At 43.3% G+C, this 27,220-nt stretch overlaps 1 protein-coding gene across 2 annotated transcripts in view; it reads right to left on the reverse strand.

The window, feature by feature from the left end:
- The window catches only part of fstl5 (follistatin-like 5), a 614,890-nt gene that overhangs the window by 96,733 nt on the left and 490,937 nt on the right, over positions 1-27,220 (reverse strand). For both annotated transcript variants that reach the window (XM_078406756.1, XM_078406747.1), the window contains exons 8-9: positions 14,066-14,186; positions 1,786-1,947 (exon numbers count right to left, since the gene is read on the reverse strand). In XM_078406756.1, the coding sequence (XP_078262882.1) occupies positions 1,786-1,947; positions 14,066-14,186 (283 nt within the window). The remainder of the gene's footprint in view (positions 1-1,785; positions 1,948-14,065; positions 14,187-27,220) is intronic.

Below are 27,220 nucleotides of genomic sequence, written 5' to 3' on the forward strand. Positions count from 1 at the left end.
AACAGACCAGAACGTAAATCTGAGGCAGGTTTGAGAGGCCCTGTAGCCCACTCGTGCTCTTACTTCATAGGCTCTTGAATAGGATTGGAAAGCTCCTTGGTTCTCCAGGGGACAAAAGAACGTTGAGAGGAGATTTTGGTGAGATGCACATGCTCTCCATTAGTGTAGTGGATACAGAAAGGAGAATTAGAGTTCCTGTCCCCATTTGTTGATGGTTTGAGGACAGGCTCAATTTGATGGGCTATGGTGCAGAGGATGGGGGGAGAAAACAGTTTTAGTTTACACAGAGAGGTATGGTACCAATTGAGATGGTGAATAGCGAGTCAATTGGGGCTTTCAAAAGGGAATTGGATAGATACTTCATGAAAAATAATTTTCAGACGTGTGGCACGAGACCAAGCTCTCTAATGTGCTTTACAAGGAGTCAATATGGAGTCATAAACTAGACTGCCATGTCCTGCATTAATTATCCTGCAAAAATTCTATTCTTTATGACTCAATGAATCCGTATAACCCTCGTACCTCAGCTGAGAGGACAATTTGCATCGTAACCCTGCACAAGTCTCCACCCCATTCAAGATAGCTCCCCACTTTTACTAGCTATGGGTAATTAGGACAACTAATTGTCTGATTTTGTTTACATTCTGGATGTACCTGATTTCAACTTGATGCCCGTTCAATCCTGTTTGCAAGGAGAAATAATTGGAATTAAGTGACAGGTCTTTTGGAGAAAAAAACAATCAATATTTCTGAGAAATGGAATTAATCTCTTTGCATGTCCTGCCATTTCTTTTGGAAGTTCTACAAAATTGGGTTGAAATTCAGAATAGCAGGTACGCACTGGGGGACTGAGAGAATAATGTGATGGAAATCCCAACCACAAGAAAATAGATTGAAAAAGTGGTGTAAAGGAGAGCCGAGATTGTTCATCATTCTTCAGAGGTCTTGAGTTCAGAAAGAAGAAACAAACACAGATATGTTCCAGGCCAGAGTTTCCAGGATGACTCTCATGGGAAGATACCTCTGGCCTACATTACAGGTTGTTGTAGTATGTGGGATGTGGCACCTTTAAATTTTAAGAAATGAGGAACAAAGGAACCCATGAATAAACTACAATGTAATACTCTACAGGATTAATATAAAGGGGCAGCACAGTGGCACAGCGGTAGAGTTACTGTCTTACACAGCTAGAGTCCCGGGTTTGATCCTAATTAAGGGCGCTGTCTGTCCTGTGACCACATGGGTTTTCTCCAGGTGCCCTGGTTTCCTCTCACATTCCAAAGACGCACAGGTTTGTAGGTTGTGTAGGAGAATAACTGCAGATGCTGGTACAAATCGAAGGTATCACAAAATGCTGGAGTAACTCAGCAGGTCAGGCAGTCTGAAGAAGGGTCTCGACCCGAAACGTCACCCATTCCCTTTCTCCTAGATGCTGCCTGACCTGCTGAGTTACTCCAGCATTTTGTGATACATCAGGTTTGTAGGTTAATTGGCTTAGGTAAGTTGTAAAATTGTCCCTGTTGTATGTAGGTTACCTTACGGGAGATCACTAGTTGGCACGGACTCGGTGGGCCGAAGGGCCTGTTGCCACGCTGCATCTCTAAGTCTAAAGTCTAAGTCTAAAGCCTAAAGTAAAGTTTTGAGATTTTACATCCTAAATAAACAGTAAGTGTGATTTTAGGATTACATTTACCCATGCAGTTACTCTTAAGAACTTATTAAAGTTTGGTACACACACATTCCTAAATGCAAGTAGAATATTTCCAGACAACTGTACCACATTACCTTGCAGAGTAAGCTGCTTTGACAGTTTGGGAATAATGTCAGCTCCATTTTTCAACCAGTTGATCATGGGATTGGGAATGCCTTCAGCATGACATCTGAGACTTGCCGTCACACCTGGTTCACGTGCTTGGCTCTCTGGGTAAACCCGAATAACTGGAGGAACTGCAACCAAAAAAAAAATACTACAAGTTAGATATTACTGTGCAGCTTTGAGATCATTAATGGAATCCTGTTCACAGCAAGAATTTGATGGGCAAGATGATCAAGTTGAATTCTGAGGAACATCACGGCCATTTTTAAAAATCTAACTTTGCCGCTAATAATACTGGCTAATAATACTGGTAACGATGTTAGCAAGTTTATTACAGGTGTTACCTGCTGAAGGTAGAATTGTTTGTCCTTGACTTTCAGAGATTTCCTATCATGTTAAACCGAGGAGAAGGAGAATGGGAAACAGCAATGAGTTGAGATTTATTTACTCTTTATGTAGAAAGGAATGTTCTAGAATTAGAGTAGTCATGGACAACAACATGACTGACCCAACAACGTGACTGGCCCAACATGACAAGGTCCTAAATTGTGGCAAGGCCAATTTTGGAGGCATCACGTTGGAACGTGGAGATCGACTGGGTGAGTCTGTTTGCAGGTCAGGGGTCAGCTGGCAAGTGGGAGGCTTTCAAAAGTGAGTTAGTAAAAGTGCAGGGGCAGAGCATTTCTGTTAAGGTGAAGGGCACGGTTGATAGGTTTAGAGAACCCTAGTTGATGAGAGATGTTCAAGAAAAAGAAAGAGGCATACATCAGATTTAGGCAGTCCTGATCAAGGAAAATCCTAATATATTCTACAGGTATATTAAAAGTAAATGCGTGGCTATGGAAAGAATAGCTCCCCTCAAAGATCAGCATGGGGAAAGATGACCCTTGGGCTGGGGCCACATCTACATCAAAGAAAACAGAGATTGTAAATGCTCAAATCTTGAAGAAAAACAGATTGCTGGAGGGATGCAGCAGGTCAGGCAGCATCTGTGGAGGGAAATGGATGGATGACATTTTGAATCGGGACCCTTCAAGACTTGAGTACGGGAGAGAAAGCTGGTAGAAAGAGGTGAGTGGATGGGGTGGAAATGTAGAACCATAGGGAGGGAATGATTAGTAGAGGAGATCAGGGGATGGGGGGAATAGGGGATTCATAAGGGCTAGGGGTGGGTGATAAGCAGAGGAGGAGGAGGAGGAGGAGGAGGAGGAGGAGAGGAAAAGAACTGAGTGATGGAGGGCAGGGAGGATGTGCCTAAGAGGACCAGGGTAGATCCGTAGGAGAAGCATGGGTGGGTGGGGTGTTACTTCAAATCTTCATGACAACCCAACTGGAATATGAGGTGCTAATCTTCTAGTTTACATACGATTTCACATTTGCAGTGTAGAGGCCAAGGACAGAGGGGTCAGTGTGGGAACGGTGAAGGGGAATTGAAGAATCTTGCAACCGGGAGTTCCACAAGGGCCTGGTGGACCAAACGCAAGTGGTTCACGAAGCAGTCGCCCAGTCTATCCTTGGTCTCATTGGTATAGAGGAGGCCATGTCGCAAGCACCAAATGCAAAGGACAAGGTTTGAGAAGGTGTAAGTAAAGCTCCGTTTCAACTGGAAGTGCTATTGGAGTTCCTGAATGGAGATAATAATAATAATGCATTACATTTATATAGCGCTTTTCTAGAAACCCAAAGACGCTTTACATATTAGATCTAACATAAAGATAAAGAAATAAATGAACAGAAAAGGATGAATAAGGTGGAGCGGCGGTCAATGATTGAAGGCGGTGTTGAACAAGTGAGACTTCAGTGATGTTTTAAATGTGGTGAGTGAGGAGGAGTCTCTGACGGTTTGGGGTAGTGAGTTCCAGAGGGTGGGAGCAGCGATGGAGAAAGCCCTGTCCCCCCAGGATCTGAGTTTGGTCCGGATGGGGGGGGGGGGGGGGGACACAGGAGGTTGGCAGCAGCAGAGCGGAGGGTGCGGGTGGGAGTGTGCCGGTGGAGGAGGTCAGTCAGGTAGGATGGGGCCAGGTTATGGAGGGCTTTGTAGGTCATGAGGAGGATTTTGTACTGGATTCTCTGGGGGATGGGGAGCCAGTGGAGCTTGTAAAGGACGGGGGTGATATGGTCACGGGTCGGGGAGTGGGTGAGTAGACGGGCAGCGGAGTTCTGGATGTATTGGAGTTTATTGATGATTTTTGAGGGTGAACCATAGAGGAGGCTGTTACAGTAGTCCAGACGGGAGGTGATGAAGGCGTGGATGAGGGTTTCTGCAGCTGTGGAGGAGAGGGATGGACGGAGACGGGCGATGTTTTTGAGGTGGAAGAAGGCTGTCTTGGTGATGGAGGGAGAAGGCTTAAGGACAGGTGTTGCATCTGTCATGACTCCCTGATTCGCTCTTCCCTCCCTAACCACCCCTCCCCCTCCCCTATGCACTTTGACCGACAATCTCAGGAGATGCCCATAACACACCAGGCTGGCCTGGAAATATTTAACATTTCCTTTCACGGTCAAAATCCTGGAATGTCTAATTTAATGGCACTGTGGGAGTGCTTCAATTAGATAGAGGGTAATGGTTCAAAAAGGATGAAAAGTATTTTCTCATGGCCTTGGAGGCATCGGCATTAAACAGTAAATTTGTCAAAAATAAGCGCTTTTTTCCTCATTTTGCACATTGCTTTTTTCGTCCATAAATTTATATTGCTTAGAGGTGAATTATACACCTTCAATCTCCTCTACGCTCTGCATTTGTTATTGGATATGTTACTGCACATTATAGAGCTTACAAATATTGGTTCTTTTGTTACATTGCGTAATAATGAGGAGAATATTTTAAATCTACCTTGTCAATTACCAGCCATACTGTCATCAGATGCATTTCCAATTTTATTTTATAATCAATTATGAATGAATGAATGATACTTTATTATCAAGCTAATTATTATAAAGCTATTATAAAGCTATTTTAAACAAAATGAATTTAGGAATTAACTCTGCAAGTGTGCTTAAGGAAGAAACATAATAACTACTTGCTAATGACGACCAGCTGCTAATTTCTTCTTGTTAGGGATTAGTATTGACAGAATAGTGACATGGTCAATCTCAGCTGACGTTTTTATATCCAAAATCAATTGGATGGCAGCATTTGCAAAAAATAACTAATTAGATTTTTTTAAACTAAATAATTGGTGATTTTATCTCTATTTATTATTCAGATGACAGCTCTCTGTAATGAACATGCCAGTGCACATGAAAGTCACAACAGAACAAAGTAAATTTTTTCTTACTAAACTTTTGTTAAAATAAGAAAAATCAAACGGGTTGTGTAAATTGACAATTAGGTTGTTGATAGTTCCCGGGCTGCTCTGCCTGTGACTGGAACACATTTGGCTCAGCTGAGAATGATCTGCCAATCTATCACTTCTTCTATTCATTGTATTGGGCTTACGATACGTAGAGAATAAAAATGTCACCAGTTGATTTAAAATTGGAGGTGAATGCTGCTCTGATCTTTTGGAGTGAACGAGAGTATTATGGTTGAAGACACAATAACAGAGTACAGCTGGACATAAATACTTCTTGTTTTCAACCTGCTCGAGTTAATTCTCCTACACCAATGCATACCCATTTCAGAAATTTTATAACCAGGACTGAGATGAGGAAAAACCTTTATCACCCAGGAGTTGTGAATCTGTAGAATTCTCTGCCGCAGAAGGCAGTGGAGGCCAATTCACTGGATGTTTTCAAGAGAGAGTTAGATTTAGCGCTTAGGGCTAAAGGAATCAAGGGGAGAAAGCAGGAACAGGGTACTGATTTTGGATGATCAACCATCAATCAATCAATCAATCAATTTTTATTTGTATAGCACATTTAAAAACAACCCACGTTGACCAAAGTGCTGTACATCTGATTAGGTACTAAGGAAGAAAAAAAAAATGAAACATACAGTAGCACGCAAACAGTTCACAGCGCCTCCTCAATGAGCCTCAAATGCTAGGGAGTAGAAATAGGTTTTGAGCCTGGACTTAAAGGAGTCAATGGAGGGGGCAGTTCTGATGGGGAGAGGGATGCTGTTCCACAGTCTAGGAGCTGCAACCGCAAAAGCGCGGTCACCCCTGAGCTTAAGCCTAGACCGCGGGATAGTGAGTAACCCCAAGTCGGCCGACCTGAGGTTCTTAACCATGATCATATTGAATGGCGGTGCTGGCTCGAAGTGCCGATTGGCCTATTCCTGCACCTATTTTCTATGTTTCTATGATTATGTTTCTAATAATTAAGGATTAGAAACCCGTAATATCCCGTATAAGATGGTTTGCCATGTCTTGTTCTAGCATCACAGAAAATTCAAATAACAACAATTTTACTCAGACTGTCATGGTTCTCAAAATATCAGCAAAGCATTAGTCATGGTTATTTATGGTAAATCTTTTGATAAACACCATGCATCATCAAGGATAGCATTGAACGTCGGTGCCCCACTGCCCTGCTCCACGGTACTGACACTGGTACAAACGTCAGTGCCCCATTGCCCTGCTCCACGGTACTGACACTGGTACAAACGTCAGTGCCCCACTGCCCTGCTCCACGGTACTGACACTGGTACAAATGTCGGTGCCCCACTGCCCTGCTCCACGGTACTGACACTGGTACAAAAAAGAGGAATCCGTGAGCCAGAGTCTCTGGTTAAATTCCAGTAAAAATTTTAAGAATATGAGAATCTTATTGAGTGGTATGTTGGTTGTGAACAAGGCAGAAACTGCAAGGAGAGGAGTGTAATTCCAATGCCTTTAGAGACAAGCAAGGCATATTGTGCATTCTTGTCATTCTTGTCACCCGCGGTCTAGGCTTAAGCTCAGGGGTGACCGCGCATTTGCGGTTGCAGCTCCTAGACTGTGGAACAGCATCCCTCTCCCCATCAGAACTGCCCCCTCCATCGACTCCTTTAAGTCCAGGCTCAAAACCTATTTCTACTCCCTAGCGTTTGAGGCTCATTGAGGAGGCGCTGTGAACTGTTTGCATGCTACTTACTGTATGTTTCATTTTTTCCTTAGTACCTAATCAGATGTACAGCACTTTGGTCAACGTGGGTTGTTTTTAAATGTGCTATACAAATAAAATTGACTTGACTTGACTTGACTCTGCAACGCAGTGGGACAATTGTACCACATCTATCTACTTGGTAATTGTAGCACAGATTACTTCTGAAGTCTGACCTTTACTAAAGATGCAGTGACAATGTCTTTTTCTTTATGGACAATGTTGAAGGCATAGCCTCTGATGTCAAAACTTCTGTATTTAGAACATGCATTGCATGCGAATTATTACTGAACAAAGATGTATCAGGGAAATCATAGATGATAGTCAGCTTCAAAATACAGTTACCTTCATTATTAACTAACAGCTACAGCATGACTGGAGTCTACAATCTAACCTCTTCTAACTCATGCTTCCGAAGGTTATCAATTGGATTCATGGTGTCCTTTAGTAGCTTTGAACATGTCGCTCTGCAAAAGTGCAGCAGGGATTTTATTTTAAATCGCACTGTGGATATAATATCAGATGACTGCCATTGAAACATGCAGCTCAATGCTTCCTTTCCTGGAGCTCTTATAACACATTCAATTTCAGGCAATCTATTGTATCCCTCTTATCTGACAGAAACTGACGAAGGCAAGGATACCTGCAAGACTCCTTCTTAACTTTATCAAATTCCTAAACATTTTTGAACACCTTTGTAAAATTGCCCCATCACCTTCTCTGCTGGAAGAAATATCTCTCATGCCTTCTTGTCACAGAACTCTGTTAAAGATCATGCTTCAGTTGGCAGCAATGGTAGCAATTTCATCACTGAGTCAAATGTTTCGGTGCTTCAATTGTGATTTCAGAGACTCGAATACAAGTAATGGGAACACAAGAGACCGCAGATGCTAGAGTGTGTAGGAATGAACTGCAGATGCTGGTTTAAATTGAAGGTAAACACAAAATGCTGGAGTAACTCAGCGGGCCAAGCAGCATCTCTGGAGAGAAGGAATGGATGACATTTCGGCTCGAGACCTTTCTTCAGACTGATGGTGGATGCTAGAATCTTGGACAAAAACACAAAGAGCTGGTGGACCATGTCTGAAGAAGGGACTTGACCTGAAATATTACCTGCCCATTCCCTCCCCAGATGCTGCCTGACCCGCTGAGTTCCTGCAGCACTTTGTAAATATTAATTTTGCCTGGTATTCCAATACAGTTCCAAGGTGGGGAAGGTACCACACTATTTTATGTATCAAGATTCCCAAAAACATTTTGAGCAGCCTTATAAGTTGAACTGCGAGTTTCTAGGTTTGGAGTACAGTAAGCCATTGTTGTAACGGACAATGGGGGGGGGAAAGTTGTCCGTTATTGCTGATTGGCCGCTATAACCGAGTAAGATATTATCATTTTATGTAGTTGAGGCAAAGAACTGCAGATGATGGTTAATACACAAACGTGCACAAAGTGCTGGAGTAGCTCAGCGGGTCAGGCAGCATCTCTGGAGAACATGAGAGACGTCGTTAAGATCCTTCATCAGACTGATGCAGTCTGCAGAGTTACTCCAGCACTTTGTGTCATTCCACCTCAAAGCTAGGTGCTGATACCACTGGTCTGTACCATCAAGCGGTGGGGGGGGGGGGGGGGGGGAGCAGCTGAGTGGACAGAGCAACGAGAGAAGGAGGAGGAAGCAGTGTTGGTCGGGGGAGCGGACAAAGCGTCGGCCAACCGGAAGAAGCATCAGGTGGTAAAAGGGGAGGGAGCCTCACCATGACCAAGCGCGGCTGGGTTCTGTCGGTGGCAGCAGCCTGGAGAAAACGCTGTCTCGCGCAATAACGCGAGCCGCACCAACAGCTGTGTCTGTGAAGAAGGGCTCGCTGGTGCACCTTGCGAGGCAGGGTTGGCGCCAGAAGCCAGCGGTGTAAGCGGCCAGGGAGATGGCGTCGGCGAATCCATCCACGATAACCAAAATCGGTTATAAAGGGGGGTAAAATTAGTGTTTTTCTGTATTATCTGTAAATCTCACTGCACCCCATGAAGTCTGTACCATTTGCTTTGATATGTTGAAAGACTGGAGCGACTAGGCTTGTATACACTGGAATTTAGAAGGATGAGAGGAGATCTTATCGAAACGTATAGGATTATTAAGGGGTTGGACACGTTAGAGGCAGGAAGCATGTTCCCAATGTTGGGGGAGTCCAGAACAAGGGGCCACAGTTTAAGAATAAGGGGTAGGCCATTTAGAACTGAGATGAGGAAAATCTTTTTCAGTCAGAGAGTTGTGAATCTGTGTAATTCTCTGCCTCAGAAGGCAGTGGAGGCCAATTCTCTGAATGCATTCAAGAGAGAGCTAGATAGAGCTCTTAAGGATAGCGGAGTCAGGGGGTATGGGGAGAAGGCAGGAACGGGGTACTGTTTGAGAATGATCAGCCATGATCCCATTGATTGGCGGTGCTGGCTCGAAGGGCCGAATGGCCTCCTCCTGCACCTATTGTCTATTGTCTATTTCTCCTCATTCTTCTTTCCAGATTAGATCACCTCATAAATCTTTGCACACAGTTGTATTTGCAATGTGCTTTCCATTTTATTTGCACCACCGTGAAGTCAACTTGGCATTTGGAAGCTCTATGGAAGGCTTGCTGACTGTGGGACTGCTGGAGCAATTTTAATCCCTCTGCAATCTGGGATGTGTTCCACAGGATTTTGTAACCGTTCAAGTTTGAAGACTGTTTTATAAATGTTTCCCTTTATTTTTACCCAAGCTAATGATGTGACAAAGTTGGATGTCATGAGTATATGTTGGTACGTTGAACCCAAGCCTGTGGAATATTCTGCAGTATGGAGCCAACAGGTGCGATTCATGACTTTGGCTGGGGCTGCTACAATGTCGCGGGATGGCAGAACCCGTACAGACTGAACTGCATGGGAAATATGGGCATGGATCTGAAGCATAACAACTCAGCCTGCTTATGGACAAGAAAAGGAGATAGAAGGCATATGGTTATTTTCCTTAGTCAGTGGAGTATACATTTTCAAGGAGCTGGTAACGATCAGAATTTAAAACAGAGGAAATAAATGATTAGAGAAAGTTGCTAGCTGGAATAGGAACAAGGAAAGAAAGTTGAGTGGTAAATATATGATCAATATGGGCGGCAGGATGGTAGATCTACTGCCTTACAGCGCCAGAGACCCGGGTTCGATCCCGAATACGGGTGCTTGTGTGCATGGAGTTTGTACATTCTGCCCTTGACCTGCGTGGGTTTTCTCCGAGATCTTCGGTTTCCTCCCACACTCCAAAGACGTACAGGTTTGTAGGTTAATTGGCTTGGTATAAATGTAAAATGGTCCCTAATGTGTTAATTTTCGGGGATCGCTGGTCGGTGCAGACTCGGTGGGCCGAATAGCCTGTTTCCGCGTTGTATCTCTAAACGAAACTAAACTATAGAGGATAGATACAAAAAGCTGGAGTAACTCAGCAGGACAGGCAGCATCTCTGGAGAGAAGGAATGGGTGATGTTTCGGGTCGAGACCCTTCTTCAGACTGATTAGAGATATGGGAAACGAGAGATATAGACGATGATGTGGAGAGATAAAGAACAATGAATGAAAGATATGCAAAAAAGTAACGATGATAAAGGAAACAGAACATTGCAAGCTGTTTGTAGGGTGACAATGAGAAGCTAGTGCTACTTGGGTGGGGGAGGGATTGAGAGAGAGGGAATGCCGGGGCTATCTGGTGAAATAAATCAATATTCATACCACTGGGCTGCAAGCTGCCCAAGCAAAATATGAGATGCTGTTCCTCCAATTTGCATTTAGCCTCACTCTGACAATGGAGGAGACCGAGGACAGAAAGGTCTATGTAGGAATGGGAAGGAGAATTAAAATATCCAGCATCCGGGAGATCAGGTTGGTTCACGTGGCCTACTCCTTCACCTATTGTCTACTGTCTATTGACAGTTGAAAAACCGGCGACTGGAGCCCCCCACGACAATGTCTACGACAAGCTACACCAACCTACCACCTAGTCGATGTCAAGCTACGGCAAGCTACCGACAACCGGCGACCCAATCGTCGCGAGTGGGACGTCCACCTACGATCGCATCTACGGCCACATAGGCGACAACCTACGACAACCGAAGCCAACCTACATCCACCCGCGACAAGGTACAACAAGCTACGACCTTGTCGGTGACAACTGAAGACAATTCACCTTATTTTCGCCTCCAGTTTTGACGCCGGTACCTGTCGCCAGTTGACGTAAGTTGACGTTGGTAGTCGCTAATGGAATTCACCGAAGTCAGCACCGGCGACAACCTACATCACCTGGCGACAACCTGGCGACAACCTACGGCAACACCTGCGTCAGGACACGTCAAGCTGCGCTCATTGGCGTCAAATCCACTGTCGCCAAAACATTTTCAACATTCTGAAAGTCCAGCGGCGACCAGAAAGACGCTACAACTCTTTGGAGACTGCTCACGATCATACAGGCGACACCCCAGCCAAATAGTGACCATGTGGCGACAGCCTAGTCGCCTGTAGTCGCCTACTAAATCGCCTAAGTGAGGCAGGCCCTTTACCATTTTTTTACAAAAGTAAAATCAGAATTCGCTGAAAATATCAACATGGTGCCATCATGACAGTTTGGAGCACTTCGATGACAGTCACGTTATAACAAAGAAATGCAACTGCTAAACAGGGATGTGGTTTTACAAGGCATGAGTTGCATAAAGCTACAAACATCCCAAACAAAGCAAAAGAGCCCAACAAAAAGTAAATTCAACAATTGTGAATTGTGACTAAAATTGTGGGGAAAAATGATTTGTTTACTTATTTGCTGGAAGAGGGTGGCTTATTTTCACAGAGTTTTGTAAATATGGGAAAATAAAATAAGGTAAACAGTATTGGAATTAAATTTGTAACCTCACGCTGTGGCAGAATTTAAAATGAAAAGTGAGAAGAACACTCCGACAGTGGCTTTGCAGATAAAAGATAAATACTTTTACTATTATGGTGATCTCAGCAGAAAGTATGGCTGTGACTTCCGAGTGATTGTGTGTGCACATGTGGTAGCACAAATGGAATTTCACAGTAATGGACCAAAGTCATCTATCCATACACAGTAGAAACCTGTGAATGTCATAGAGTCATGGAAATATACAGCATGGAAACAGGCCCTTCAGCCCAACTTCCCCATGCTGACCAAAGTGCCCCATCTACACTAATCCCACCTGCGCACGTTTGGCCCATATCCCTCTAAACATTTCCTATCCATATCCTGTGCAAATGTCATTTAAATATTGTTAAATGCATAAAACAAAAAGATCCTTTTAAATAGTGCATTGATCTAAAATTAAGTGAGCTGTGAAAGATACATTTCAAAATGTGCAAGGTGCATCCTTGGGATGTGCAATGTTGAACCATTATTTCAGTCTTGGCATTTTGTTATGGTATTCAACCACCCTGAAGATGGATTGCTCTAGGTCATTATGCTATTTAAATGAATTGCTCATGCAGAAATACAGTGCAATAAGGCAGACCTAAACAAGAGAATGTCATCTATAACTCAGCTGCAGTTCAGTTTACTGCTTTGATGCCTTCTTTTTTTTTCCTTTAAAATTATTCACAGCACAAATGCCTTTCATTTTACTATGAGTGTACTCTGCTCATTAATCATATTAAAGTACATGTCTCTTGTCTGTAGACTCAGCTTAATTACACCCAAACGAATGACATTGACCTCAAGTTATTGGCCACATTCCGTGGCTTTGACATGTTCATTTGTTGTTGGCAATTCTTTACAGTATTTTAGCAAAATGACTTCAACTTTTGTGATTGAAAAATGTTCAATAGTGGAATATTGATTTTCCTCTGTAATTCTCTTTTATAAATGAAATACAACTGAACTCCATGGAGCGATACATGAGTAGATCTAAATGAGACGGTTCATAATGAATTCAGGGATTAGAACTCAAATGAAAGAGAAATGTACAAAGTAGCGAAATTCATACATCACAAAAATAAGGATTCTATTTCAGTTCATGGGAACACAACTTCAGAGATTTCCATGAGGGAATGTGAATCACAATAGTCTGTAAATTAGGAACTTTCATTTCTTTATTAATAAAACCAGAATTCAATGTCAATGTCATCTTCAACAAAAGCCTCATGCTTAAAGCCTCAAATCATTAAATTATTCAAATACCAAGCTGGTGAGAGAGTCATGGTTTGATCAATTGAAGATGATAATAAAGCTTTGCAGCTCGTAGCTTTCAGATATAAAATCATTTACATCAAGGAAAAGCTATTGCCAACATTTGAGAGGAGCTTTTCAATAAGGTTACAGAAATTACTGTTTATTTGAAATATTTCGTACGTGGGAATGCAAAAATGCTAGATATTTGCATCTCAGGACTTTAATCACATTCAATGAACATTAGCATTTCAGCTATTCAGATCATCGTCGAAGCTCTTCCACGTTCTGCCCTTGATGGAGCCAAGGTTCATAGTGTGGCCATCCCATGTAAATAAAGACAAAGGGAGCTGTGGTTGCCAAACAACATCCCTTTACTGTTTGCAAGTTGTAGGAGACTAGAAAATGGATGAACTCCCATTGAGAGCTATCTGCCAGATTAAGCCCAGGAATGTACCCTAAGAGAGAAGTCCAGTGAGTTAGACATTTACTTTATGGGTCCGATCAAGCTAATCTTTTCAATATGCTTTTGGAGCCTTCGACGGAATATTTTTTGAAGGACCGCATACTACACTGCATACAAATGGATGCAGTGCAGGTCTGAAAAGTTGAATTAGTATGTTAATGAGTAAACATGGATCTGCATATCTAGGCAGACTTCCATTGGTGTTGCTCACCCATTTGCAAGTCTGGAATAAAAGTGGCATCAGATGGACTTTAAGCGTCTGGAGAATGATGTGTCTTTCGATTATTTTTTAGCTTCCGGTAACTGTTTTCCCTGGTGGGACTCTGTGATGTAGTGTTTGAAAACTGCACCTCTACTTTTGACCAGTCACTTTCCACCTTCCAAATATTGAGAGACATTAACCAACCATGGTGCATTTATACTCCGCATTGTTGAATGTGTTCAGAACCTCAGTCCGTTACTTACTTCCAGTTGCATCTCCCATCTCTAGTGTCTTTCAGCAAAACCACTATAAGTAAAACTTTATCTCATGGGAAATCAGGTAGTTTTTATTGTGGTAATGATGAATTACACTTACCATTAACTTGCAGGATATGAGTCTGGTAGAGTTTTTCATAGCCATCTGCTAGACAGCTATAGTTTCCCATGTGAGTTGTTGTTATCTTGGTTATATACAGTGAGCCATCATCTCCAAAATCCTAAGGGATAAAATCAGAGTTTTTGTGAAAATTGATTAATGTGAACCTCGCTTGTTTACCCACTATTATCGTACACAACTATGTAATACTAAATCAGACCTTATTTAAAAATCCACCCTCCTTTAACGTGATGCTACTTAAAAAACACTGCATACGTTTATTATTGAGTGTGCAAATCTCTGCTAAGCAGCAAATTGCAGGTGATTACCTTACTAATAGAATGGTTAAAGCACAAATGCATAATTTTGAAGAAGGGTCAACAATGCTCCATTTTTAGAGCTGTCATAAACGTGGCTGCTACAAAACGAGGAATAATTTCCATTTCAATGTTAAAAGACAAATAGGAGCAATGACTTTTCAATGTTCGGCATGGTAAATATATATCACTAGAAGACTTGGAGATCAGAAATAAAGGACAATAACTGGTTGACAGCAAATCATTCACCTGAATATTTTATTTACTACAATTTGATTTTTTTTTCCACTTGAAACCTTTAACAGATTGAAAGCAGAAATATTGATCTGCATTGTATATATCAATAAGAATTGATATATTATCCCTATTACATAATTTTCATGATTCAGGGGCGAGTCTATCTCCTTATCTTCTTTCATTTCCTTTTATTTACCGTTCCTTCAGACAGATCAACTACGATTAACAAGCCTTCATCACCCTCTCCCAGCCAGCACAGCCATTATTACTTCCACCACCCAAATATCCCTTTTGATTTTTTCCACCCCTTCCCCTTCTCTGCATCTTAAAATATCTTCGATTCCTATTTTTCCTTAGTTTTGCCGGCCTGAAATGTTAACTTTCCCCCTTCACAGATATCCGCTATCCTGAATAATATTTCTAGCATTTCCCCGAACAGTACAAGTATATCTACGGACTTCGTGGAGTCACTAAGGATGCCGAGAGGGAATTCTGGACCAAGCTGGAGTTCCGAGACAATGACACGGACACCCTTAGATTGTGGCAAGGCTGGCACGTGATAGTGGGCTACAAAGCAAACCTGGGCAGGATTGCTGGCATCGATGGATTGCTCCTCGCATTCTATGCCCGCTTTGAACAGAAGCTCATTGGAGGACCATCACAATTCCCACCAGTCTCAGGTGTGCCTGTTCCATTGGTTAATATGGCAGATGTTAGATCGGCCTTCCTGAGAGTTACTCCCTGGAAAGCAACTGGCCAGGATGGAATAATATTTCTAGCATTTTATGTTTTCAAATTCCATTTCACTAAAATGTATTCCACTGCATTAAAAAAATCTTCTAAAGAAAAACTATGTTTATCATGGTAGATATATTCTGCCTAATTTATGAACTACTGAAAATTTTGTGTGTGAGATCAGCAGTTCACATCATGCCCCAGGCCGATGCTGATCTTGCACTTATGGAACTACACAAATCCACCAAAAGCCTTGAAAAGAAGTACCCTGAGGCCTTGTTCATAACAGCTTCATCAGGCCATCAGCTGAAGAACATGCTGCAAAAATACTATTAGCACATCTCCTGCCTTACCAGTGGCCCAAATGCCCTCGACCACGGCTACACCACTATCAAAAATGCATGCAGATCCATTCCCAGACTGCTCTCTGCTAAATATGATCACCTGGAGGCACAGTGGTGCAGCGATAGAGTTGCTGCTTTACAGCGCCAGGCACCGGGGTTCGATCCTGACTATGGGTGCTGTCTGTATGGAGTTTCTACATTCTTCCTGTGACCGTGTGGATTTTCTCCGGGTGCTCCAGTTTCCTCCCAGACTCCAAAGATGTACATGTTTGTAGGTTAATTGGCTTCTGTAAATTGCCCCTAGTGCGTGGTGTAGAATAGGTATAGATTGTTGGTCGGCGTGGACTTGGGGTCTGATGGACCTGTTTCCAGAACTATCTCCAAAGTCTAAAGTCTAAGGGCTGCATTTCTACTCCATATTTACAAGCAGAAACTGTAACGCGAGGGTTTGGTACAGAACGTTGTGCAGTGCTGGCCCAAGGAAACAGATGAGATCCGTCGTGACTACTTTGAGTCAGTGGACTGGTCCATGTTCAAGGACTCTGCTGCTAATCTAGATAAAATGCCGCTGCTGTCACAGACTTCATCAGCGAGTGTGTAAAGGACTGTGTAACAAAGAAGACAATACGTGTGCTACCCAATGGGAAACCATGGATGAACCGTGAAGTCAATAGACAATAGACAATAGGTGCAGGAAGAGGCCATTCGGCCCTTCGATCCAGCACCACCATTCAATGTGATCATGGCTGATCATTCTCAATCAGTACCCCATTCCTGCCTTCTCCCCATACCCCCAGACTCCGCGATCCTTAAGAGCTCTATCTAGCTCTCTCTTGAATGCATTTCCAAGACTATTCCCAGTTGAAGTCCAGGTTTGAAACATTCAAGTCAAATGATCCCAAATGGTACAACAAGTATATCTGTGACCTTTTGGAGCCATGACAAGTGGGAATTCCGGACCAAGCTGGAGTTCCGGGACAATGACATGGACACACGTAGATCGTGGCAAGGCTGGCACGTTATAGTGGGCTACAAAGCAAACCTGGGCAGGATTGCTAGCAACAATGGATTGCTCCTCGCATTCTATGCCCGCTTGGAACAGAAGGTTGTTGGAGGACTGTCACATGTCCCGCCAGTCTCAGTTGCGCCAGTACCATTTGTTAATACGGCAGACGTAAGATCAGCCTTCCTAAGAGCTACTCCATGGAAAGCAAACGGCCCGGATGGAATCCTTGGTTATGTCCTCAGCATCTCTGTGGATCAGCTGACAGAGGTTTTCACGGACATCTTTAACCTCTCGAAACTCCATTCTGAGGTCCCTACCTGGTTTAAGAAGACAACTATCTGTGCCTCAGAAAAGTAAGGTCTTGTGCCTTCATGACTATAGTCCAGTAGCTCTGACATCCACCATGTTGAGGTGCATTGAGAGACTGGAGATGGTGCACATTAACTCCAGCCTCCCAGGTAGCCTTGATCCACTGCAGTCTGCTTACCATCACAACAGGTCCACGCCAGATACCATCTCCCAGGAACTAAATTCATCCCTGGAACACTTAGACAACATGGAGTTCCGCATTAGACTCCTATTTATTGACAATAGCGTTGCTTTCTTCACTGTAATCGCATCCAAGCTCATCTCCAAACTCCTGGAACTAGGAATCAGTACCTCCCCCTCCCCCCTCTGCCACTAGATGTAAATCACAAACAATGACAAGACGGAGTACAGGAAGGAGATAGAGAACTTTGTAAAATAGTGTCAGGACAATAAACTCTTCCTCAAGGTCAGCAAGACAAAGGAGCTAGTTATTGACTTCAGGAAGTATGGTGGTGTAAGAAAATAACTGCAGATGCTGGTACAAATCGAAGGTATTTATTCACAAAATGCTGGAGTAACTCAGCAGGTCAGGCAGCATCTCAGGAGAGAAGGAATGGGTGACGTTTCGGGTCGAGACCCTTCTTCAGTCTGAAGAAGGGGCTCGACCCGAAACGTCACCCATTCCTTCTCTCCTGAGATGCTGCCTGACCTGCTGAGTTACGCCAGCATTTTGTGAATAAATACCTCAGGAAGTATGGTGGAGTACATGCCCGAAATAAAATCAATGGGACCGAAGTAGAAATAGTTGAGATCTTCAAGTTCCTTGGCATTAATATTACCAATGATCTGTTGTAGACTAACACATTGACATGACAGCCAGGAAGTCACAACAATGCCTCTAATTCCTCAGTAGACTGAAAAAAAATTGGCATGTCTCCAATGATGCTCAAAAACCTCTACAAATGCCCATAGGAAGCATACTGTTGGTTACATCACAGCTTGGTTTGGGAACAGTTCTGCCCAAGACTGCAAAGAAATTGCAGAGATAAAGCCCACACAGACCATACTTTCCACCATTGACTCCATCTGCACTTCATGCTACCTCAAAAAAAGCACCCACCATAATCAAAGATTTGTCTAATCCTGATCATTCCTTCTTCTCCCTAATCCTGTCGCCAGAGGATACAGAAGCTTGAAAGCACACACCACCAGACCCTGGAATAGCTTCTTCTACTCTGTTAAGAGGGTTCTGAATGGTCCTTCCATAAGCTGGGTAATGTTCGATGCACTTCTACCCCATTGGGGCCATTGGACTTTGTTCATGGAACTGATGCACTACAATGGGCGGCACGGTGGCGCAGCAGTAGAGTTGCTGCCTTGCAGCAAATGCAGCGCCGGAGACTCAGGTTCGATCCTGACTACGGGCGCTGTCTGTACGGAGTTTGTACGTTCTCCCCGTGACCTGCGTGGGTTTTCTCCGAGATCTTCGGTTTCCTCCCACACTCCAAAGACGTACAGGTATGTAGGTTAATTGACTGGGTAATATGTAAAAATTGTCCCGTGTGTGTAGGATAGTGTTAATATGCGGGGATCGCTGGGCGGCGCGGACTCGGTGGACCGAAGGGCCTGTTTCCGCGCTGTATCTCTAAATCTAAAATCTAAACCTAAAAATGCAGAGAACTATGTTCTGAACTCTGTATGTTCCCCTTTATACTATCTATTGTACTTGAGTTTGAGTTCATTGTATTTATGTATAGCATTAGCTGATCTGACTGGATAGCATGTAAAACAAAGCTTTTCACTGTACATGTGACAATAATAAATCTAAATCTAAACCTAGAAGATCAAACGTCAAGCACTGTTGTCAAGTATGCTATAAAATTCTGCCAATCCACTTTCGTAAAACTCAAGCAATGGCAGAGAGGTCCATTGTTGGTGATACAGTACAATCCTTTTGTGGCAGTGTTGCAAATGCGACATTGGATTTGTGGGGATGGTCTCAGTAGCATGGAATATAAAACCTTTGATGAAATGGATTTGTGCAGGGCTGAATACAGAATACGATAATAGTGGGAGAAAACACAGGATCAGAAGGAAAATGTCAATGATATGATGTTGGCCATAAAATATTCACCATTAAGATTTAGGTTGTGGCATTGTTCACTGTGCATTTTGATCAGCTATAGCCTCTGTTGAAAACCTTTCTCTCCTCCACATACTGCCCCTTCCGGCAGTTTCCCTGATCAGCACACCCTCTAGTTATTCTTCCATTCTCTTACATTGCAAGAGAAATGAACACTAATGTGTTGTTTCGTCCAGAAGCTTTTAAGTCAACTGAAATTCTTTCAGTGCCTTCCATGTTACTCCCTGAACAACTTTAAAGCTGCACACTGATTAACAAGTAATTGGCCAGTGTCAGGAGTTACACCTGCATGTATGGACATCTGGTCTGGAAAGACAGATAAATTAGCATATATGCCTATTTGCCTGTCTTCCAATCTGCCTCATGTTGATCAAATCAGGGCCTCCCCTGTAGTTGTCATTATAGAACTGATTCTTTTGCCTTGTGTCTCTGAGACGGTTAGTCTATTACAAGAAATGCCATCCTTTTAACGTTCTTCAATGCAATGCCTACTCTCCGCCTATATTTTCGATGAACATAGAGTGTGATTCTGGGAGCTGTTTTCAAAATGAATCATACAACGTGCAGAGTTTATGCTAAGGAAAGTTTAACCATGTATCTTAAAAATGACTGGGCAGCAAGGAAAACTGAAAATCATATTTTAGTATAAATTTGTATGCCATCCTGTGTGTATGCAGCAGTGCAGAAGAGGAATAAGACAACTCCGAGCTCTGGCGAAGAGCCAGTGTACTATGACAGACCACTTTAGCTGTCAGACAAAACTGTTACAAGGTACAGCATAGTTTCCCTGTGCTTTAGTGCTGCTTTATGATGCCAAAACTATACTTCGGCTATTGAGTGAAATGGTTTCTGTCAATAAATGTGACAATAAATGACTCTTTCCATTTCTTCTTCCAATTCTAGCTCTGAAGTAGATGCTTATTTGCCTGAGGCATCTTGCAGCTACACAGAATCCACTAAGACTTCTACACAAACACGGTTGACAAGGTGATAAATATTCATGATAACGGCCCGAATAAAGCAGGGAAAGGAAAATCTTGTGCGAAGGAGCATAATAGAGTTTCGGCAGAAGATGTCAGTTCGCACTGTGCCTCAGGGTTCATCTCTGATACACTATCTGCGGAAAATTTACATATTTTCCATGTGATTTCATAGATTTCACTCAGGTGCTCCTGTGTTCTGCCACAGTAAAAAAAAAAGTGCTTGTTGGTAGGATTATTGGCTGCTATAAATTGCCCCTACTGCCACAAGAGAAACAGCAGGGAATTAATGGACATAAATGAACACAGGAGAATGTGGGGTGATCTTATTGAGGTGTGTAAAATCATGAGAGGAATAGATCGGGTAGATGCACAGAGTCTCTTGTCTAGAGTAGATGAATTGAGGACCAGAGGACATAGGTTTAAGGTGAAGGAGAAAAGATTTAATAGGAATCTGAGGGGTAACTTTTTCACACAAAGGGTGGTGGGTGTATGGAACAAGTTGCCAGAGGAGATAGTTGAGGCAGGGACTATCCCAACGTTTAAGAAACAGTTAGACAGGTACATGGATAGAACAGGTTTGGAGAGATAATGACCAAATGCGGCAGGTGGGACTAGTGTAGCTGGGACGTGTTGGCCGGGGTGGGCAAGTTGGGCCTGTTTCCACGCTGTATCACTCTATGACTCTAAATGAGAGAATGGATTAGAACTAAACAAGTGAGGACTGGGATTGAGGTGATTACTGTTGCGGCCAGCATAGACATGATGGGCCAATTGGCCTCCTTCTATTTCATAAGAAAATATAAAATTGACATTCTATTCTGCACCAGGCAACTGACACTCTGGATCTTTATTGCTATGGTTCACTGGGGAGTTGTTTAATTCTCAGGCAGCTGAGATGAAAATCCGGCACAATAGCTATTTTTCTTCAATTCTATTAAAGATTTCCCAATGGAGGTGAAACTGATTCCTTTGAAAGTTGCTCGTCGGATGTGATCGGCTTTTTGGTTCAGTAGTTGGACATCGTAATGAGTGCATTACAAGGAGTTCCTCCTCTTAGTACTACTGGACGTAAGCCTGCAAGGGCACAAGGCCGGCATCCTAATATTATTGAGGCAGGAGGGAGGTTCAGGAGAGGGCAGGTATTGGGGTTTTATGGATGGAGTTGGTGGTAGAGCCTAGGCATTGTGCTTGTACCCCAGCCTGCTTGTTTCATATTCTGCTCTATCTGTCTGTGGGATTCTCAAGCACAGGGCTGCCCCAGGAAAACTGTCTTGTCCTACACAAAGTGCACTTAGAATCTAAACAACACACAAATAGCAGGTTTGTAGGAAGGAACTGCAGATGCTATTGAGGGCGTGCAGCGTAGGTTTACTAGGTTAATTCCCGGAATGGCGGGACTATCATATGTTGAAAGGCTGGAGCGACTAGGCTTGTATACACTGGAATTTAGAAGGATGAGAGGAGATCTTATCGAAACGTATAAGATTATTAACGAGTTGGACACGTTAGAGGCAGGAAACATGTTCCCAATGTTGGGGGAGTCCAGAACAAGGGGCCACAGTTTAAGAATAAGGGGTAGGCCATTTAGAACTGAGATGAGGAAAAATCTTTTCAGTCAGAGAGTTGTGAATCTGTGGAATTCTCTGCCTCAGAAGGCAGCGGAGGCCAATTCTCTGAATGCATTCAAGAGAGAGCTGGATAGAGCTCTTAAGGATAGCGGAGTCAGGGGGTATGGGGAGAAGGCAGGAACGGAGTACTGATTGAGAATGATCAGCCATGATCACATTGAATGGCGGTGCTGGCTCGAAGGGCCGAATGGCCTCCTCCTGCACCTGTTGTCTATTGTCTATTGTCTATGCTGGTTTAAACCAAAGATCTTATTGAGGTGTATAAAATCAAGAGAGGAATGGATCGGATCCTTTGTGCTCCAGGGGCGCCCTCCAGCAGCCGACCTTGAGGGAGCGGAAGGTAAGACCTCGGTTCCTCTTCCCGCCCCTTGTTCTTTGCGTTTGCCACGGCCGCGGCCATCTTGACTCCCTCCACACTCCTGTCTGGTTCTGCTGACCTCGGGGACCAGCTGGGGCCAGGCTTGGCGGCCTCACTCTCCAGGACGGGCTTCCCGGCTCCACAGCAGGTGGGCCAGGCCTGCTGCCGGGGAATTGGTGCGGCGCCACGTCTGCCGTTTGTCACCCACGTCTGCCGTTTGGCACCACGGTCTGCTCATGGATATGCAGGAAGTGGAGGGCTATGGATCATGTGTTCTGCAGTTGTACAGGGCCCTAGTGAGACCGCACCTGGAGTACTGTGTGCAGTTTTGGTCTCCAAATTTGAGGAAGGATATTCTTGCTATTGAGGGCGTGCAGCGTAGGTTTACTAGGTTAATTCCCGGAATGGCGGCACTGTCGTATGTTGAAAGACTGGAGCGACAAAGCTTGTACGCTGGAATTTAGAAGGATGAGAGGGGATCTTATTGAAACATATAAGATTATTAAGGGATTGAACACATTAGAGGCAGGAAACATGTTCCCAATGTTGGGGGAGTCCAGAACCAGGGGCCACAGTTTAAGAATAAGGGGAGGCAGTGGAGGCCAATTCTCTGGATGCTTTCAAGAGAGAGCTAGATAGAGCTGTTAAAGATAGTGGAGTCAGGGAGTATGGGGAGAAGGCGGGAACGAGGTATTGATTGTGAATGATCAGCCATGATCACATTGAATGGTGGTGGTGGCTCGAAGGGCCGAATGGCCTACTCCTGCACCTATTGTCTATTGTCTACTGTCTATTGTCTATAATGTGCTTACAGATAATAGTAGGGACGGAGCACATAGACGGGACGCAACCTGCAGGGGACAGAATGGTACAGCAGTGGTTGAGGATGCCTACAACTTAGCTTGGCCAGGCCGACACTGCATCATGTTCTGCATGGCCATTATGGACAAAATGGCCTGTTCCTGTGCTGCACTGTTCTGTCTTCCATCTCTGACTTCGTTAGGCATATTTGTTCCACCATCACAAAGCTAAATGTTCCCTGGCAGTTTAATGTGATAAAATCATCAGGTCTTTGGATATTTGTCTAATACATCCTGTTGCACTATCACTGGTACTTGCAAAAGGACAAATTCACCAGAATAACAACAGACTGTACACGAGTAAACATTTGAAAAAACAATTGCTGCTGGGAATTTTCATCTTAAATCTCCAAATGTTTTCTGGATAATGTTACAGTAATAAGTTCATAAGTTATTGGAGCAGACTTTGGCCCGTCAAGTCTACTCCACCATTCAATCATAGTTGACCTATCTATCATTCCCTCTCAACCTCATTCTCCTACCTTCTCCCCATAACCCCTGACACCCATACAAATCAAGAATCTATCAATCTCTGCCTTAAAAATATCCATTGACTTGGCCTCCACAGCCTTTGTGGCAATTAATTCCACAGATACACTACCCTCTGACTAAAGAAATTCCTTCTCATCTCCTTCCTTAAGGTACGTTTTTTTATTCTGATGCTATGGCCTCTGGTCCTAGATCTCCCACTAACGGAAACATCCTCTACACATCCATTCTGTCCAGGCTTTTCACTATTCGGTAAGTTTCAATGAGGTCCTCACTCATCATTCTGAACTCCAGTGAGCACAAGCACAGTGCTGCCAAACGCTCATCATACCCATTTCTGGGATCATTCTCATAAACCTCCTCTGGTTAATTTGTGTGTGTCTATGCTGATAGGAATGTAGTAATTATTTTTGCATGGATGTTATGTCAATAACTAATTGGAAAGATGCCAAATGCCAGCTTCACTGTCATACATATTTTAGATATTCATTCATCCATAACACATCTAAGGATCTGAATTCTCGGGACAAATCTTCCTGACTTAGTTGGTGATTCCAATCAAAATCCAGAAGTTGTGAAAATCTTGGTACAGTATGTCCTTGAATTCTCCACGTGTGGCTGAATGTGGATCCAAGACAACTCATTGCAACGTTTAAGCAACATTCAAAAGCACATGGATAGAACAGGTTTAGAGGGATTTGGGCCAAACGCAGGTAGGTGGGACTAATGTAGATGGCACATGTTGGCCGGGGTGGGCTCGTTGGGCTGAAGGGCCTGTTTCCACACTGTAAGACTCTGTGACTCTATCTGTCATTATGCTCCATTGCTGGACTTCCCATGGGGATCTCTTCGGCAATTCTACATCAGTCAGCCAGGATGTAAAATCAGGGACCTCATTAGATTGAATACAATTCCTGGACTGGTGGATGGATGGAAAAAGTGAAGTGATTGAGAGAAGTTATTTGTTGTTCAATTATTTTTATTGTAGCACTTTTAATTACTCTTCTTTCTATTTTAAAATAATTAATAATTTACAGATTTTTAAAAGATTGGAGTACAGCAAAGGTTCACGAGATGGGTTCCTGGGAACCACAGACCTGTCATATGAGACAAGATTAAGTGGGCTAGGTTTAGAAGAATGAGCACTGATCTCGTTGAACTGCACAAAATTCTCAGAGAGCTCTTGAGTGTAGACATGGGAGGATGAATCCCTTGACTGAGAGGTCGAAAAATAATGATAAAGGGTAGGCCCTTTTGCAGTGAATTGAGGAAAAATCTCTTCACTCAAAGGGCAGTGAATTCTTTGGAATTCCCTACTCCCGAAAGCTGTGGAGGGTCAACCACTGATTGCATTCAAAATGGAGATGAGTAGATACCTGAATATAAAATAAGCAGGTGATATTAGGTTGGAAAATAGTTATTGAGGTGGAAGATCACCTAGCATTTCAAGGAATGTCAGAACAGGAATTTAGAAGGATGAGAGGAGATCTTATCGAAACGTATAAGATTATTAAGGAGTTGGACACGTTAGAGGCAGGAAACATGTTCCCAATGTTGGGGGAGTCCAGAACAAGGGGCCACAGTTTAAGAATAAGGGGTAGGCCATTTAGAACTGAGATGAGGAAAAACCTTTTCAGTCAGAGAGTTGTGAATCTGTGGAATTCTCTGCCTCAGAAGGCAGTGGAGGCCAATTCTCTGAATGCATTCAAAAGAGAGCTAGATAGAGCTCTTAAGGACAGCGGAGTCAGGGAGTATGGGGAGAAGGCAGGAACGGGGTACTGATTGAGAATGATCAGCCATGATCACATTGAATGGCGGTGCTGGCTCAAAGGGCCGAATGGCCTCCTCCTGCACCTATTGTCTATTGTCTATAACAGTGCCAAGAGACTGAACGGAGTACTCCTTCTCTTTTTTAAAAATTATGTTTACATTCATTGCAAGAGTTTGTGAACATCCCTGAATATTAAAGATTGAACAAATTTTAGTTTTAGTTCAGTTTAGTTCAGAGATACAGCGCCGCCCAATGATCCCCACGCACTAACACTATCCTACACACACTAGGAACAATTTACAATTTTACCAAAGCCATTTACTACAAAGTTGTACGTCTTTGGAGTGTGGAAGGAAAACGGAACACCTGGGGCAAAACCCCACGCTGGTCACGGGGAGAACGTACAAACTCTGTACAGACAGCACCCGTAGTCAGGATCGAACCCGTATGATAGAAAAAACACAGCAGAAGATAATGCTCTGACTCCGCCTTGGTCCCTGTCACCATGTTCTGGCGCATGGCCTCAGCACTATGCCACCTGATTCCCATTCATGCCTGAAGACATCTGTGCCTTGCCATCCATCACCTTGATACAGAGAGTGAGCTTGATCACTCCTCGTATCTGAACAACTTGCAGACAGGAACTCCCGTAAAGAAACATGTGATTTATGATAATAGACAATAGACAATAGACAATAGGTGCAGGAGGAGGCCATTCGGCCCTTCGAGCCAGCACCGCCATTCAATGTGATCATGGCTGATCATTCTCAATCAGTACCCCGTTCCTGCCTTCTCCCCATACCCCCTGACTCCGCTATCCTTAAGAGCTCTATCTAGCTCTCTCTTGAATGCATTCAGAGAATTGGCCTCCACTGCCTTCTGAGGCAGAGAATTCCACAGATTCACAACTCTCTGACTGAAAAAGTTTTTCCTCATCTCGTTTCTAAATGGCCTACCCCTTATTCTTAAACTATGGCCCCTTGTTCTGGACTCCCCCAACATTGGGAACATGTTTCCTGCCTTTAACGTGTCCAACCCCTTAATAATCTTATACGTTTCGATAAGATCCCCTCTCATCCTTCTAAATTCCAGTGTATACAAGCCTAGTCGCTCCAGTCTTTCAACATATGACAGTCCCGCCATTCCGGGAATTATGCTCCATATGTTTAAATCTTTTGTTCATATGTTGATATATTGTTTAACTGATAAACATTAACCTGGAGATCGACACAGATCCCTTCTGCACTTCATAAGAGTGGCATGGCATCTTATACATCCCCTGAGGGGTTTAGGTTTAATTACATTGGTTTAATATCCCATTCAAAAGTCATTATGGACTCCTGATAACAGAATTCATTAGCACAGTGAGCAAATGTATTTTGCCCATCTTATTTCTGCCTATGGAGTAATTTAAATAATTTCATAGGTTGATGTATAGTTGTGCAGTCACATGAATTCTAAAGCATTGATTCAAAAGAAAAGAGTTAGAGCTTTAATTTGACTTGCATTGCATGATTTAAAAGATGTACTTATTTTAACATAGAAGTAATAAAAGGTTTAAGTTTTATGAAAACACTGACAAATATTGAAGTTTTTATCAATAAAATGCATCTCTCCAAATGGGAGAATCTTGCAATGTGTTGACAGTGTGCAGCTCTATTCTTTGTGTTCATTTAAACCATGCTTCCGTGGCCGATTTTTTATGGTGTTGTAGTTACAGGTGTTTCCAAAAGATAAGTGCGAAGGGCAGCACTGTCTTGATGCCACTGGCAGTCGTATCCTCTGAGGGTCATGACAATCTCGTAAGGCTGTCAGCAACAGCTCTGTAGCTGCTTTGCTGCTCGGGCTACATGGTGTGAGTCAACTGAGATGAGTACTCTGATTATAGTAGCGGGGAGCCAGCAGGACAATCTAGCAAATTGACCATTTTGGCCAAGGATAAGTAGGAGGAGGGCGAGAAAGGGTCTCGACCCGA

Source organism: Rhinoraja longicauda, chromosome 1 (genome assembly GCF_053455715.1).
Source record: "Rhinoraja longicauda isolate Sanriku21f chromosome 1, sRhiLon1.1, whole genome shotgun sequence".
NCBI classification, from domain to species: Eukaryota; Metazoa; Chordata; class Chondrichthyes; order Rajiformes; family Arhynchobatidae; genus Rhinoraja; species Rhinoraja longicauda.